The sequence below is a fragment of the Cyprinodon variegatus genome, unplaced genomic scaffold (assembly GCF_000732505.1).
Source record: "Cyprinodon variegatus isolate N-32 unplaced genomic scaffold, C_variegatus-1.0 Scaffold327, whole genome shotgun sequence".
Classification (NCBI taxonomy): Eukaryota; Metazoa; Chordata; class Actinopteri; order Cyprinodontiformes; family Cyprinodontidae; genus Cyprinodon; species Cyprinodon variegatus.
In genome coordinates, this window is record NW_015150780.1 from 317,144 (window position 1) to 333,022 (window position 15,879).

Below are 15,879 nucleotides of genomic sequence, written 5' to 3' on the forward strand. Positions count from 1 at the left end.
ACTCTGTTTTAGAATCGTGTAAAATAAACGTTATCTATCAATCTATAAAGGGTTAACAAATCTATTTTAGAGATTTTGCGATTTTAGCAAACCACACATGGCCGCCTAGAGACAGGCAACAGTGCCCCTGTGCTGAAGATGTAATACCAAATTAATTATAGGTTATGTTGCAGAAACCATAAATGATTGGTCCCTTGGGTCACTTTGTATTGTTTTCTTGTACAGTTTCAATGATGATTTCAAAATCAAGGTGTTAATCACAGTTTTTACCTGCTATATCTGGTTTCTCCTTGGCTGTAACTGGCTCATTGGTTCTGCATCATACTTACTATTTAAAGATTAGTTTTTTGTTTCACTCTTTTGTTATGTGCCCCATTTGAAAGCATTGACCCCACCCTGCGCCCCTTGGTAAATTTGGTCTGGAACTGCCACTGAAACCACAGTGAAAGCCTTTATTCACAAATATAAATAAAACCTTGGGTTTAACAGTAGTGGTTCAGACAAGTTAATAATTAAGCAATACTAAAAGATGGTCTGAAATGTAACCAATGACAGAGTTTTGAGGCCTAAACTGCTGTGTGGAAACGAAAACAATAAGCCATTTTACTTTTTTGCCAAAATAATAATGATGTTGAAATCTTTTGGAGGCATTCTGTGAACTGGATTTTTCACTTACTCTGTCTGCTGTCCTTCATTTATATCAAAATGTGGTTTTGGATTTTTTAATAGGCCAACATTTCAAAAATCAGACGAAAGCTGCAAGAGCTAAAATTCTTTTTCATGTTTTTCAACTTGACACAACACAGTCTCCCTTAAACGTGCTGAACTAATCAAGATGTATCCCCCCAACTTTTTGTACAAGGAATATAAATATAAAAACTTTTGTAAATATGTTATTATTCATTAATCACACAAATCTTTAAATATAACCTAATATACATTTATCAGGTGATTGATAAAATGTATGTTATTGTAAATATGAAAAGGAATCCAAATAGATTAATTAAAAACGAGAAAACACATCAGTCATATGAGTTTTAACAAACGCTTCTAACATAATCTCGCGTGACTACAGTTAGCTAAAATCCTGCGCTTAACGGAAGCCGTTGCAGGTCAATTTAAGTCGGCGTGCTCATTTGAACCAGTGGAACTGAAACGAAGCAGAAGACGAACGGCCCAGCACTGGTTATATCTCGTTCTAACCGATATTGTAGGTACAGTTTCGTAGTGTGTTACTTCATACGAAGTATGTTATTACGTTGTTCACATTGCGTTTTCGGTTAGACGTTAATAAATCAAACGAGTAAAAGATAATGTCGACGGTAGAGCGGCTAGTACGATTAGCATTAGCAGCTTAGCGGCTAATGGTAGCCGGGAAAACGTGTTCATAGGGGCTGTAATTACCGCTGGATTAATTTTATTAGTTGCTTATGTTTAATGTGTACTTGGGTGTTTTCGTTTTCAGAATATCAACGTATCTGATCCGTTTACGTAAAAGTCTGGAGTTTCAAGTTCGATCATAGGGCGCATTGTGAGCACTCAGCCGGGAGAACTGCCTCTCCAAGTAGTAGGCCCGAGGAAGAAGAACAACTTTTGCAGCATCAGGTTTGCTGTACAAAATAATTAATTAGAATTTGTTAGAAATGAAACCTCAGTATATTGATCCAGATAAAAACAAAGTAATTGTGTCTTTGATCGGGATCATTTTTGTACAGTATAACATCCCCTCGCAGATTTCGTTTGAACTTTTTCCTCACACGCGACCCCTGCGGCTACCCGCGTGTCTTTTGGCCCACCCACTCAACACAAACCACTGCGTTGAAATCGGTACTAAAATGTTGCGCCGAGCTGCGTGAACTGGTGCACCGTGTGGCGTGGGGGTGGGGATGAGATTAACATGAGGTGGTTAAGCCGGGTCACGGAGATTTTAGTTGGCCGACTGGTCTAATAGTTTTGTTTTTGTGCCGCAAACACGTTATATTTAATATCCACGTGCTAGCAGTCTGGATTTTGTATTACTTGAACCAACGCAACGTGGGCGCTTATTCATTTTTGGCTTTGTGCTAATCTAGCTGCACATGTGGACTGGAGATGATGCATTAAAAAAAACCTCTGACCTTCTGTGATGGTGTTTGTATTCATACTGTCTGATCCAGAGACCACATGTTTTCCTCCATTTTTTTTTTGTCCCAGTTAATTTGCATGCTAACAAACAATGTAAATTATTTGTGTGTTAACAGGATGGATTGGCAGCCAGATGAGCAAGGACTCCAGCAGGTCCTCCAGCTACTCAAAGACTCCCAGTCGCCCAACACAGTGACACAAAGAGCTGTCCAACAAGTATCCTGCTGCTGTGTTTTTAGTAACAGGCATAGCACTGGTTACAGTTTGGTGACCAGATTCTAATACTGATTTTACTTAAAGCCAAATGACAGCTTAACTTTCCAATTTAAACATTCTGATATCAACTTTTAGCGTTACTAAAATCACTTTCACACATGTAATCCTCTTATAGTGTAGGTTCTTTCCCTAAGATTAGAATTCAACTTTATTGTCATTAAGTTTTCCCAAGTACAAAGCAATGAAATTTCATCTCTTGCATTTAACCCATTAAACCCATCCTTTTGGGAGCAGTGTGGGAATGGGGCTTCACTCGGAACCTCTGGGATCCAAGCGCAAGGCCCTAACCACTAGTCCACCACTCCCAAATAACTTTGAGATTCTCAAGAATCTAGTGAAATGGACGTATAATTTTATCAGGAGTCTTGAATATCTCATGTTGCATGTAGTCAGAACCCTGTAAGTACTGTTTTGGGAAATTAAGCTCACACACACAACACACAAATGTTTCATGTTGTTCAGCTACAGTCTAATTTTTTTGTTAGTTTTTTTTTGTGTGAACAAAATGGTCCTTAACTGCTTTACTAGAAACTTGAGCAACTCAACCAGTTTCCTGATTTCAACAATTATCTCATCTTTGTCCTCACAAGACTCAAAACCGAAGGTAAGTCTCTTTTTATATTCAGACTTTTCATTTAAATTTGACAGTTAGGATTGACACTCTGGAATAAAAGTGCCTTAGTCATGTTTTATTTGTCATGCTTTATTTTTCAATAAAGTCAATGTTTTTTTCTTGCTTCGTGAACCATGTTTCGGCACATTCTTCTGCAAGTGGGAATGTAAACACTTCTGAAGTACGTTGACGCAGAAGTTATTCAATGTTCACTCCTACGCCTCAGCTGCAGGCTTTTAGCTTGGGTTTTTGTCTTATTATGAGACATAAATCAGCTGAATCTAATTGAACGTATAAAAAGAAAAAGAACAAGTCGGTGCCAAATATTGGACCTGTCTTTCCCCCCCAATCATTTGTATGTGTGGAAGGGTTTAGTTCTACATGTTTTCTGTAAAATAACAGTGATTTCTGTATTGCACATAATTCATTTGCGTGTTTGCTGTTCTGTATAACATTTACAAAATTCTAACTTTTTTTTCTTCTTTCTTTATTGTCCCAGATGAGCCGACTCGCTCCTTAAGTGGTTTGATACTGAAGAACAATGTTAAGGCTCACTATCAGAACTTCCCTTCGGGAGTTTCCGATTTCATCAAGCGGGAATGCCTCAACAGCATTGGTGATCCGTCGCCACTTATTCGGGCCACCATTGGTATGTTTTGTGTCGGTGACAATAGAAATCAACTGATTTTTTTTTAAATGCAGAAACTGGTTATTATTAAATAAGTCTAACCGATACCCAATATGTACAGGGCTTGTGTAGGTATACGCACATGTTTTAAGACTATATTGATTTTAAAATTAAAACTCCTCTAAACACTTAATTAGGCTAATTCCTGGCTACATATTAGCCATGTTACTGTCTGGATATGATGCATCTAAAACATCTGATTAATCATGAAGGTGTTTGTATTCATACTGTCTGATCCAGAGCCACCGTAATGAATGTGTTTGTATATTGTGTTGAATTTTTAAATCATTTAACCTCCGTCGTCTTTGCTCTCCCAGGTATCCTCATCACTACAATCGCCTCCAAAGGAGAGCTCCAGTCATGGCCGGAGCTGCTGCCACAGCTCTGCAACTTGCTCGACTCGGAGGACTATAACACTTGTGAGGTCAGCACCTATGACTTTGTCGCTACAGTCAAAACATACAATGTACATACAATGTACATACAACGTTCCGAAGCCTTTTAATTTTTAAGTGTTGCATTGATAAAATTGATCAGATTGTATCTTGGCAAAAGTAGGAGTCAAGTGATTCTGTTAACATTTATTACAGCTCTACCATGATTATGTGCCCTAATTACTTACCATTGGTGAAACAACCGATAGATAATTAAAAGACAGTTTGAAAGCCAAAGTGTGTGCAGTGATCCCTTTGCTCCACATTGATCATCTGATGCCGTTTCGTTCTCTCCTCTGTGTCTCCCGTCTATGTTTGCGTTTGATTTGACAGCCTTTCTGTGTATGTCCGTGTCTCAGGGCTCGTTCGGTGCGCTGCAGAAGATCTGCGAGGACTCGTCGGAGCTGCTGGACAGCGACGCTCTGAACAGGCCCCTCAACGTTATGATACCTAAATTTCTTCAGTTCTTCAAGCATTGCAGTCCAAAGATTAGGTACAGCAGGGAGGAGGAAATGCTAAACATGTGTCATGACGTTTCAGATGAGTTTTCCTGCTCCTGAAGCAATGTTTGCGGGGCAACAGGAGTAGATTGGTCATATGTGTGCATTTACCGGCATTTTGGTTTTCCTTTACATTTAGCTGAAACGAGAGCAATCTTTCCTCTTTAACTCTAAAAGCTGTATTTTTAATTCCTTTTTTGCAGGTCCCATGCCATAGCCTGTGTGAACCAGTTCATCATTGGAAGAGCCCAGGCCCTCATGGAAAACATTGACACCTTCATAGAGGTTAGCTGTGTGATATTTTTTATTTTTTTCAAAGCTTTATCGATTATATGAACAAAATTGTCCTTACATTATTATTATTATTTTTTTTTTTTAAGAGTCTGTTTGTGCTGGCAGCAGACGAAGACTCTGAGGTCCGTAAAAACATCTGCAGAGCCCTGGTCATGTTGCTGGAGGTCCGCATTGACCGTCTAATCCCCCAAATGCACAGCATTATACAGGTAGGTTCAGAACGGCGGTTGGTTGTGGTGTGTTTTTTTGCCTTTGACTCATGATATTACATCTATCTCTATTATCCTTTAAAGTATATGCTGCAGCGAACTCAGGATCCCGATGAGAATGTGGCTCTGGAAGCCTGTGAGTTCTGGTTGACCTTAGCGGAGCAGCCCATTTGTAAGGAGGCGCTGTCCGGACACCTGGTGCAGTGAGTAGCCTGTGCTCCTAATATGTAGTCACTGTTAACAGATGTATAAGCTAGATTTGAGTTTAATGTTAAACTTTCTTTATTTTTTATCTTTATTCTTACAACCACAGATCTCATTTGTTTTTAATTTGGATTATTTTATTTTTGTGATTGTAAATGTGTAGAACATAACTTTAAAAGGTAGAATGATGTTGAATACGAGCACTTGTATGTCTGTTTCCTGTGGAAAAGTGTAATAAAAAGCAATTGTTGACAGATGAGTCAGGAAATAAGTCCCTTTAGATTATTTATGTAAATGATTTACTTCATCTCCTCCATCAGCTAATTGGAAATGGCCTGTTAAATCTCACCTGCATGATGCCCCTATATCCACCCATAAGAACCATGATCTTTAAGGGGTAACGTGAAATTGGGGAACGATTGAGCAAACACAACAGTCGCTGCTCTCATTGGTGTCTTAGATTTAACAGTGTAGCTTAGTGGAGCCACAGATGGCAAGTTTATAACCCCACACAAGTAGAAAACATGAATTTTTCCAGCGGCTCAGACAAAAAAAAAAGGTTGTCTGTAGATGTTTGTTTGCAAACACTCGCCAGTAGGAGTTATCGTTCCTCCAGTGTGTTCGTCCCAAAAATTTCTAGCCGCAAAAGTCAGGAAGCCCAGAGGAATGCGGACGATAAAAGGGCCTAATTTGACCTCTTGGACTCAGCAAGCGAAAACAGGCTTTAGGGTTCATTCACACAGAGTCAAATAAGATATTTGTTCAGAAAAATCTTTAAGTGTAAAGATTAAGCCGATAAACCTGTAATGGGTATTGTGATACTTATGTTGTGCCAGTAGAAGTGCTAACATCTACACAAAGCTAAAGAAACTAGAACAAGGAAGGTAGAATGATGTAAATGATGAACAAAAAAAATATATGTGGATCAATGATGGAGCAACAAGTAGTGTTGAATAATAAACAGCTTCTAACACTGATCTACAACTATGCAGTTAGTTGATGAATTGTTTGTATGTGTAAATGTGTGTTGGGGTGGTTAGGGCCGCAGAGCACATTGAACCATTTTCCTGAGTTTAGCTCAGACCCAAATCCAGATGGGAGGATCTCTGGTAAAGCTCTTTGAAAACTTGCTCTTATTATCGCAAGTGTAACTTTGTCAATATTTGTCTATTACATAAAGCCCAATGAAATGGATGTGGTTTTAAAGTGTGAAAACATAAAACGCGTCTTTCTCATTCTGATACCAAGTTCTTCTGTCACTACAGGCTGATTCCTGTTTTAGTAAACGGCATGAAGTACTCTGAAATCGACATCATACTGTTGAAGGTAAGAACAGTGGTCTGTTAAAACATTTGATCAGAGTAATACTGAGGGTCTACATTAAACCCACAGATTCAAAGTGTCTGAGTGAGCTGTACAGAGCTTATCAACCAGTGGGGTGCTGAGGCTTTTCTTCCTGATGTTTCAGGGTGATGTGGAAGAAGACGAGGCGGTGCCCGACAGCGAGCAGGACATCAAGCCCCGCTTCCACAAGTCACGCACGGTCACCCTGCAACATGAAGGAGGGGAGGGAGAGGAGGATGAAGACATTGAAGATGATGATGAGGACGATGATGATGATGCACTTACAGACTGGAACCTGCGTGAGTGATGAGGAATTTTGATGAAAGGAGATTTACATGTGAAGCTAATAGTTTTAGTAGATGTTTATTTTTTGGCCAATATTTGCGGCATATGCTTTTTTCTATTCAGGTGAGGATGATGGACAAATCCTAAAAAAATAGAAGAGCTTGAAAGCTCTAATGAATCAGCTTTCATTGACTGATGCATTAAAAAAATGCAAATATCTGCAGGCTGAGGTGTTTTCAACTGCTAACTGAAACCTCACTAGTTAATCAATCATTGTCACTTATTTATAGGCAAGTGTTCGGCTGCAGCACTCGACGTTCTGGCTAACGTGTTCCGCGATGAGCTGCTCCCTCACCTCCTGCCGCTGCTCAAAGGGTTGCTCTTCCATCCGGACTGGGTCGTGAAGGAGTCTGGTATTTTGGTGCTTGGAGCCATAGCTGAAGGTGAGTTGATGACCTTTTAAATCAGGGTTGAGATTTTTATTCAGTATAAACTAAATTGCTTTATGGCTATACACCTAATTCTACCACTAAAGCAATAAAATGCTGGAATTTGCATGAAATCGACCCATTTAAGCAAATGATCATTCAAGCTTTGCTATTAGCTATAGACATATGCATGTAGGGGTATTTGACTCTAGAAACATCTTATGAAAACATCTCCTTTGTCTTTTTTTATCGCAGCCACTGTCGTTGGTTTTGGTCCGTTGCTGAATAAATGGTAACCTTGTTATTTGTATTCCTATTCAGGTTGCATGCAGGGCATGGTGCCCTACCTGCCAGAGCTCATCCCACACCTCATCCAGAGTCTGAGTGACAAGAAGGCCCTGGTGCGCTCCATCGCTTGCTGGACTTTGAGTCGCTACGCGCATTGGGTGGTGTCCCAGCCCCCTGACTCCTACCTCAAACCGCTGATGACGGAGCTTCTGAAACGCATCTTGGACAGCAACAAGAGAGTCCAGGAGGCTGCCTGCAGGTGAGCAGCTTCCCTCTTCTCCACTTCTGCTGATGTGGACATGATGAAACACCCAGCTCATTGATAAAACAATGATACACGTTGTTCCCATATTGTTTGTTCTGATCCACATGCTGCATACTTCCAGAAACCTCATGAATTTGATCTAGGATGAGGAACATTAAGGATTTCTGCCTTGTGTTTTAGCTCCTTTGCCACCCTGGAGGAGGAAGCATGCACAGAACTGGTTCCTTACCTGAGCTTCATCCTGGACACTCTGGTTTTTGCCTTTGGGAAGTACCAGCACAAGAATCTCCTCATCCTCTATGATGCCATTGGGACTCTTGCGGATTCAGTGGGTCACCATCTCAACCAAGCTGTGAGTGTCTTCGTAAAGTAACAAGCCAGTCTTTCCTTTCCTTTGACCTAAAGTCAAAGTTTGGATCTTATCTGAGAAATTCAGATCACATTTAAAGGCTACAGCCCATAAAGGGGAAAGGGTTTGCACATTCACTGAAGGATTTTGATAATTTTTTGCTTTTTTTTTCTGCTTTTTACCCATTTAAGTATCAAATTAAATTAAAGTTGTTTAAGGAAAAAAAGAGTCTGATTTTTCACTTGTTTAATTCCCTAATATGTCTTTAAATCTAATCTTGGTTCTGTTTTCCAGGAGTACATTCAGAAGCTGATGCCTCCTTTAATAGCCAAGTGGAATCTGCTGAAAGATGAAGACAAGGATCTCTTTCCACTTTTAGAGGCAAGTATCTTTTTATTCATTCTTATTTGGAGATGATTAATCTAAATAAAACCATGTTAATTTCATAAGCTGTGGCGTTTAGATAAAAGCCTAACATTTGCGCTGTGATTTCTATTTCAGTGTCTGTCGTCTGTGGCCACAGCCCTGCAGAGTGGCTTTCTGCCGTACTGCGAGCCGGTTTATCAGCGCTGTGTCACTTTAGTTCAGAAGACGCTTGCTCAGGCTATGGTAGGAACAAGAACATAATCAACAAGCAGTATTTCTTTTTCTCATAAACTTGGTTTTGTAAAACCATAAAGCTTCCACCCTCTGCTGTCTCTCCAGATGTACAACCAGCAGCCAGACCAGTATGAGGCTCCAGACAAGGACTTCATGATCGTGGCTTTGGACCTGCTGAGTGGGCTTGCAGAGGGGCTCGGTGGCCATGTGGAGCAACTAGTGGCTCGCTCCAACATAATGACCCTGCTTTTTCAATGCATGCAGGTGTGACCTTTTACATGAATAGTTTGAATATTTTGTAGGAGAATTTCTATAGGTCTACAATGTTTAGTTTTAACCTGATTAACCTTCATTGTTTTTTTTTTTTTTGGCCTCAGGACACAATGCCTGAAGTGAGACAAAGCTCCTTTGCACTGCTGGGCGATCTGACCAAGGCCTGCTTTCTTCATGTGAAACCCTGCATTGGTGAGTCGCTTTAATCCCTAGAAATGGACGCGTTTCTGCTGCTCTCCTGTGTTGTCCAACATTGAGTATTTATTGATTTTATTTTTGTCTCCTTCCAGCTGAGTTTATGCCCATCCTGGGGCTAAACCTGAACCCAGAGTTTATCTCTGTGTGTAACAATGCCACCTGGGCCATCGGGGAGATCTCTATGCAGATGGGTAAGACTATTGCTCTTCCAAGTTTGATGCAGGTACATAGTTTTATCAAAGAAGTGACCAGAATCTGGACATGATGAAACACCCAGCTCATTGAACCACAATGATACTTTTTGTTCCCAAAACATTTTCTGATCCAGATCCTGAATTCTTCATATCTTCAGTCGTGTGTCATGGCCATATTGATCTAGGCCATGTTGACTACTGGCTTGTTTAGACTTAGAGATTTTATTTGTTATTTTGTACACACAAGTGTAAACAAAAAGAAATTTGGTTAAGAACAGCACTCTAGACTTAAATTTTTTTCAAAGTGAAGTGTCAACTTTGTGATGAACATTAATGTAAACATGATTGTATAGTTACAATCTCTCCTTTAACCTAAATATAAATTAATTTCTACTTGATTATAATGTGAGTTAATGCAGACATGGTTTAAAGCAGCACTATGTAACCTTTTCACCTTAATAAACCCTATTGAAGCCTCGGACTTCAGCAGCTCTTATGGCTCTGATCTGAGTCGTTATGGTAAACTGCTTTACAGCATCCCCATTTGAAGTTGTTGGCTTCAGTAGCCACATGGCTTTTTTTTAACCAAAAAAGGCTGCTTTAAACGATCCAAAATACAACCTAGACGTTTGGTCGTGATCTGTGTCTTCCAGATCCTGAAGAGTGTTGATCTTTAAGGTGCTGTTTAGCTCACAGAAAGCTGCTTACTACACTGTTATTTTAAAAAAGGTCATGCAGGGGGAGCACCACTCAAAAAAAATTGTGCTGCTTTAAACATTGTCTTAATGACATTGCATTGACAACACAAAGTATTTCCTCAGCTGTATTACATTTATGATTTCTGCTCTATGGTCTGCTGATCTTAATTTTTTTTTTATTATTTAATCATTAAAGAGTTTAGATGACAGTTTTCTTTGAAATGTTTCCTTAAAGCTTTCACACTTTTGCATCTTTTAAATGTTTTATACATTAACCAATCTAACTCGTTATCCATGTTTTAGTCTTGGATAATAAGTGGCTTAGATGTTTTCTAACTTTTAGTTTGTTTTGTTTAAGAGGTTTTCCTTTCTGATCTAAAGTTCTTTGTCTCACCCTGTTCTGTGTAGGTGCAGAGATGCAGCCTTACGTTAGTATGGTGCTGCCTCACCTGGTGGAGATCATTAACAGACCCAACACCCCAAAGACTCTGCTGGAAAACACAGGTAAACAGAGATTTGATCATAGATGCACACATGCTGTGTTGGAGAAACACCCAGAGGAGAGATGACCTGAATAACCTGTTTCCTTATGTGTAGCCATTACAATCGGCCGACTCGGCTTCGTCTGCCCTCAGGAAGTGGCACCACAGCTGCAGCATTTCATCAGACCATGGTGGGTCTTTCATGAAAGTTTTCCGTTATTTTACCATTGCAATGCTTATAAGGTTTGTGTCTAATTACAGGTGCACGTCTTTGAGGAATATTAGAGATAACGAGGAGAAGGACTCTGCTTTTCGGGGAATCTGTGTTATGATTGGTGTCAATCCTGCAGGTGTGGTGCAGGTGAGCTCCTTAATTCTGTTAGACAAGTGGCAGGTTCAAACTAATATTGTGGATCTACCTTAATGTGCTGAAGTAATGAATGAAATCTCTGCAGGACTTTATTTTCTTCTGTGATGCTGTGGCCTCATGGGTCAACCCAAAGGATGACCTGCGAGATATGTTTTATAAGGTAAGGTTTCGATCATCATGGCCTTGTGAGCGGGGTTTCCTGTTAGTCGTAGCTTACCACACTGTGATGATCACTCATCAGACATTCGAAAACTGATAACGAAGTGGGGATGATTGTGATTCTGAGAAGTGTCGTGAAATATGCTATTGTTTCCAGCCAGCTAGTTGCACTAAAAACTGGTTCTGATAGACTATTAAACCTCAGGCTTTTGATGCATTTTTAAGTTTGAAAGCTTAAATATATTTTGTTTTCTCTCCTAAGATCCTGCATGGCTTCAAGGACCAGGTGGGAGAGGAGAACTGGCAGCAGTTCTCAGAGCAGTTCCCCCCTCTGTTAAAGGAGCGACTATCAACCTGCTATGGTGTCTAATCCAACCCTTGCTCCACTGACCTGTCAAGTAAGTCCTGGTTAAAAGAACCTACAAGACGACAGTTTCTGGATGTGATGACACACCCAGCTCATTGAGAACTAATGATACATTTTGTTCCCAAACACATTTGTCTGATCCAGAATCCCAACTTTTTCACCAATACGGGTGTTTTCTCTGACAACATAGATTTTGACTGTTTTCTTACTTTCTTACAGGTTCATGAAGGGGGAGGGTAACAGGGGAACTCACTGCACTGCCCAAATCATGGGGAGAAATTCGAGCCGGAGGGATGTGACTGGCCCCCGATTCTCCAGTCTGCGGACGGCCTCCTTTTCCCCTGCGCCCAGTTTGTCTCTGAGGGAGGGTGGGATGAGGGCGGTAGTTAAGGGGGGGTTAATACAGGGATATTTACGTATACCTCTCTAATAAATGCCTCACTGCTAGAAACTCAAAAGTGACTTTTGCCAACTAAAATCCAGGGATCTTAGGTAGGCGGGGGTGGGGCAGAGTTTAGACCTCCGTCTCCACGATTGGGTTGTTCATACAAGTTAGTGAAGTCTGGATGGGGAGGGGTTGGGCTGATGGGTACAAAATAATAATTATCCAAACCAGCAAAATACAAAGCATGTAGAAAGCTCACATGTAGCTGTTTTAAACAGTAAAAGGATCCTTTTACCTCGCACCTTTTTCCCGGCACACGCAAGTCTTTGTTCATATGTACGTTTAGTCGGAATTCTTAATTTCCTTACAAACCGTAGGACTTTTATTTCTTTCCCGTCAACAAAAGCCGTAAAGGTTTAAGCCATCCCAGGTCCATGAAACTATACTGCATATAATCTAGGCTTAAGTTGCATGTTTATGTGAATGTCTTTATTTATAGCATTAATCATCAGTTTTCAGTCTAATGCTTGGTTCAAGTTTCCCCTGCAATCATTCCCATCCCTCCCACCCCCCATTAGGTTTAACTAAGGTTGTTTGTGTTCAGACAGACTATAGATAAGTTGAAGAATAAACTACTGTTTGATGGTTAATGCAGCAACTTAATAAAACTGTAAGCAGATCAAGAATTAACTTTGCTGCTGTGGCTTCGTTGTCGTGATATTTAGGAAATGTCACCAAGGATGAATTCTTACTGGTATAGATGCACTTTTTCTCCTGAGAAAATAGAATTTCTAATGGAAGACGTACGGTAATAATATACTGAATTTGTTAAGCCTGTTTTGGATAAGGGATATTTTTAGGACTGCTGTAAGCAAAAAGATAACGAAAATTTAACACTCAAGAGGGGCTATAGGTTTATAATGCAACAACGAAAAGGGGATGAATAGGATTTTAGGAAGAAGGCAGTACTCATCAGAAAACGTTTCCTTGTCCGAGTTGAAGGGGGTAGAAATGCACCAATCAGGTTTCATTGCCATTATTTTTATAAAGCTTTGAGCAGCGGCAATTTTGGTGGATTTTGGTTTATAAAATATTTGTATTTCACAGATACAAGTGTTTTGTATTTGGATAGTCATGCCATATATGTGCAATTATCAACAGTCGCTGTACAATATAGATTTCCTGTTAAACCAGAATATCATATAGAAGCGTTAAGCTTAACTAAAGCAACAGTCTGCTTTTGTATTTCCTAAAGAAATATAGATCCTTAAGGCGTTGATGGGAGCTGTTGTGCTTCTATTTGTACCGTTTCTAACTCTGGTCACTAAGATATGAAGTTTTCATGGAAACCTCCCATGGGGTTATAATGTGCTGGTTTATATCCCCCCTCCATTAAAGGAAAAGAGAATAAAATGTTTTATCTTTGAATATTAATCCAGTTTGGTTCTTTGTGGTTCTTTAATGAGTAATTATCCACACTGCAATGGCAGATTTCTCTCTGCTGCATTTGCTTAAATAGCTTTTTTTTCTTTTTTTTTTTTTTTTTTTGTTCTGCTCTGGTTTATTTGATACACTTTACAGAAGAGTAGTCTAGGAAGCAAAAATAATACATCTTGATACTGATTTGTAAACATTTACAAATCCACTGTTGGAGGTTTTAGCCCTGGAAGGATCTGAAAGAAATGAAATCAGAGGAAGCTCTCATTCTAATTCCCTTATTAATCTCTTACTGTTAAAAGCATCTTGCAAGAAGGGTGTTGCAAATGTTCACTGACCAGATATTCCAATTATTTTTCTCGGCACGTCTCTAATCACAGTTTATTAAATTGCAGTTGCCATTAACTTAAAGGGGTTTATCTGCTTTCTGCTGTACTTTGGTTATCCAGCTTCTGAAACTCGTGAATAATGTTGCCATGCCCCGTTGATACTGTTTAGGTTATGTCTGGGATTATTGGGAGTCAATTTAGTTTTGATTACACTGGTTACCTTATCTATGGGAGTGTTGGTGTGTTTCGGTTTAGCTTTTAAGTTCTTGTCTATAGTTGATTAAAACGAAAGTGTCTGTGTGTGTGTCGGCCTTTGCCTGTTTGTGACGTTGACAGAAGTACTTCCTAGACATAATTTTCTGCAAGCCCTATTTGAAATTATTCTAGGGAATACAAGCTGATTCACGCCTGCCTCATGTAGCGCTCTGTTTGTTTGCCAGCCAATAAGTAATTCTGTTTTTCAATGTGCATGGACTTGAAAAGCTAAAGATGAAGGCGTTTTCGGAAAGAAAACTTTAAAAAGCAAATTCTATTCCTGCCTAATTAAACCAATGTAACCCTTTTTGGATTATGCATTATATAGGTTAATGTGATTCATTTTTTTTCCATAAATGTGATGACTTTTTATTTATTTTCTTTTTTAATTGCTGATAGTGTTTTTGAAAACCTGAAACCACTTTCAGAAGCCCGCAGTGAGACCATGGCTCTTTTTTTAGATGTAAAAGGAAGTGATGGCCGGGGCTCACAGGTCAGGATTCAATGCAATGATGCATTTGGCTTAATAAAATGATTTAGTTATCACGTTCAACAATAGCAATATGCACAAAATGTCTTCAATGCAAGTTTTTTTCTTTCTTTTTTTTTTTTTTTTTTAAGGCTCATTGCATTTTTTTTATCTATTTATTTTACTTTTGGTTTTCTATATTGTGCAGTGGTGCACAATTTTTGTTTTGGACTTTAAAAGTTTTTTTTCTTTTTATTCTTTTTATTTAAAGAGCGGTTTTGTTTTACAGCTTCTCATCTGATTATGTTAAACTTGATGTGGGCTGATGGCAAGTCGATGCTGGGAGACTATTTGAGGAGGAAAATGGAAAGCAGATCTTTTCTATAAAGCTGGCAAAAGAATTGAATAATTTCTTCTAGCTGAATTGTGGTGTAGATAGGATTTAATCTAATATTTGTAAAAGTGGGGAAGGTATTTTCCTAAAGAGCTTTGAGTCTGCTAAAAGTTTTGTACCGTAAATGATGCATGTATAGAACAATCATTGTATTGAGAGTAACATAGCTATGTTTGGATTATGTGCCACTGCACCTGATATTTGGAATAAATGCCATTCTCAGCGGATACTTAGGATGTTTGTTCTTTTTTCCTTTGGCTATTAAATTTCTACAAAATAAAACCTAAATGAACATCCAGGAGTTGTACTGATATTTATTTGTCTAGAATACAACATTTCTAGTATAGATACATCTCACTACAATGTTGACCTGCTAATATTCAGTAAACTTACAGAAAGTACAATTATTTGAAAGCCAGACCAGTAGAAACTATTTAAAAAGGGACAAATCTCAAAAGATTTAAATTTCTAAAGCATATCAAAACCAACCTGGCCCTGTGTTACCCTCATATACACGCATACGCTGCATGATTCAGGCATGAAGTGCATCGACGCATGGAGGCCAACTAACCTGGAATCAGGCTCAACTGTAAGATGGCCACTTTTCCTGAAGCTCATGAAACCAAGAACCTTGTGTATTAAATTAACAAAATCATTTGAAATATACTTTTTTTTTTTATGCCATTATAGATTACTGCAATGTATTTAAGTCTAGTTTCCTAAAAGGGAAAACACTTAAACTATGCCAGTATGATGGGGAACTTTAGATAATAAAATAAATATATCAGTCCCCAGTATGGAGAATTGGCTAGGAAGGCATTCATGACATTGGCTGTGAATGTGTCAAGGGTTTAGAATAAAGATACTTTCAAATAAAAAGGACAGTTCCAAACACCTGCATCTACAAATGAACAGGAATATGCCCAATTATACCAAATATTTTACATTTATTACATGTTCAGTTTATA

At 39.0% G+C, this 15,879-nt stretch overlaps 1 protein-coding gene across 2 annotated transcripts; it reads left to right on the forward strand.

Moving 5' to 3' along the window:
* The first annotated feature begins 1,111 nt into the window (after positions 1 to 1,111).
* Positions 1,112 to 13,558, forward strand: tnpo2 (transportin 2). 2 transcript variants are annotated; one of them, XM_015384939.1, is made up of 25 exons: positions 1,112 to 1,210; positions 2,241 to 2,340; positions 2,929 to 3,004; positions 3,513 to 3,662; positions 4,019 to 4,125; positions 4,495 to 4,628; positions 4,839 to 4,920; positions 5,016 to 5,138; positions 5,223 to 5,341; positions 6,608 to 6,668; positions 6,811 to 6,985; positions 7,262 to 7,414; positions 7,721 to 7,946; positions 8,133 to 8,304; positions 8,596 to 8,682; positions 8,803 to 8,910; positions 9,007 to 9,165; positions 9,279 to 9,366; positions 9,465 to 9,563; positions 10,673 to 10,768; positions 10,862 to 10,937; positions 11,008 to 11,107; positions 11,202 to 11,276; positions 11,538 to 11,673; positions 11,862 to 13,558. In XM_015384939.1, exons 2-24 carry the CDS (start codon positions 2,242 to 2,244, stop codon positions 11,643 to 11,645), a joined length of 2,673 nt encoding a protein of 890 aa, XP_015240425.1. In that variant the 5' UTR covers positions 1,112 to 1,210; position 2,241; the 3' UTR covers positions 11,646 to 11,673; positions 11,862 to 13,558. The 2 variants fall into 2 exon arrangements, with proteins under 2 accessions (XP_015240425.1, XP_015240426.1); XM_015384940.1 differs by having other exon boundaries at positions 1,196 to 1,214.
* The last annotated feature ends 2,321 nt before the right edge of the window (positions 13,559 to 15,879 follow it).

Coding starts and splice junctions, on each gene's coding strand:
- tnpo2 (XM_015384939.1), top strand. CDS start 2,242: ATGGATTGGCAGCCAGATGAGCAAGGACTCCAGCAGGTCCTCCAGCTA. Junction 5,139..5,222: donor AAATGCACAGCATTATACAG/GTAGGTTCAGAA, acceptor TATCCTTTAAAG/TATATGCTGCAGCGAACTCA. Junction 11,108..11,201: donor ATCCTGCAGGTGTGGTGCAG/GTGAGCTCCTTA, acceptor AAATCTCTGCAG/GACTTTATTTTCTTCTGTGA.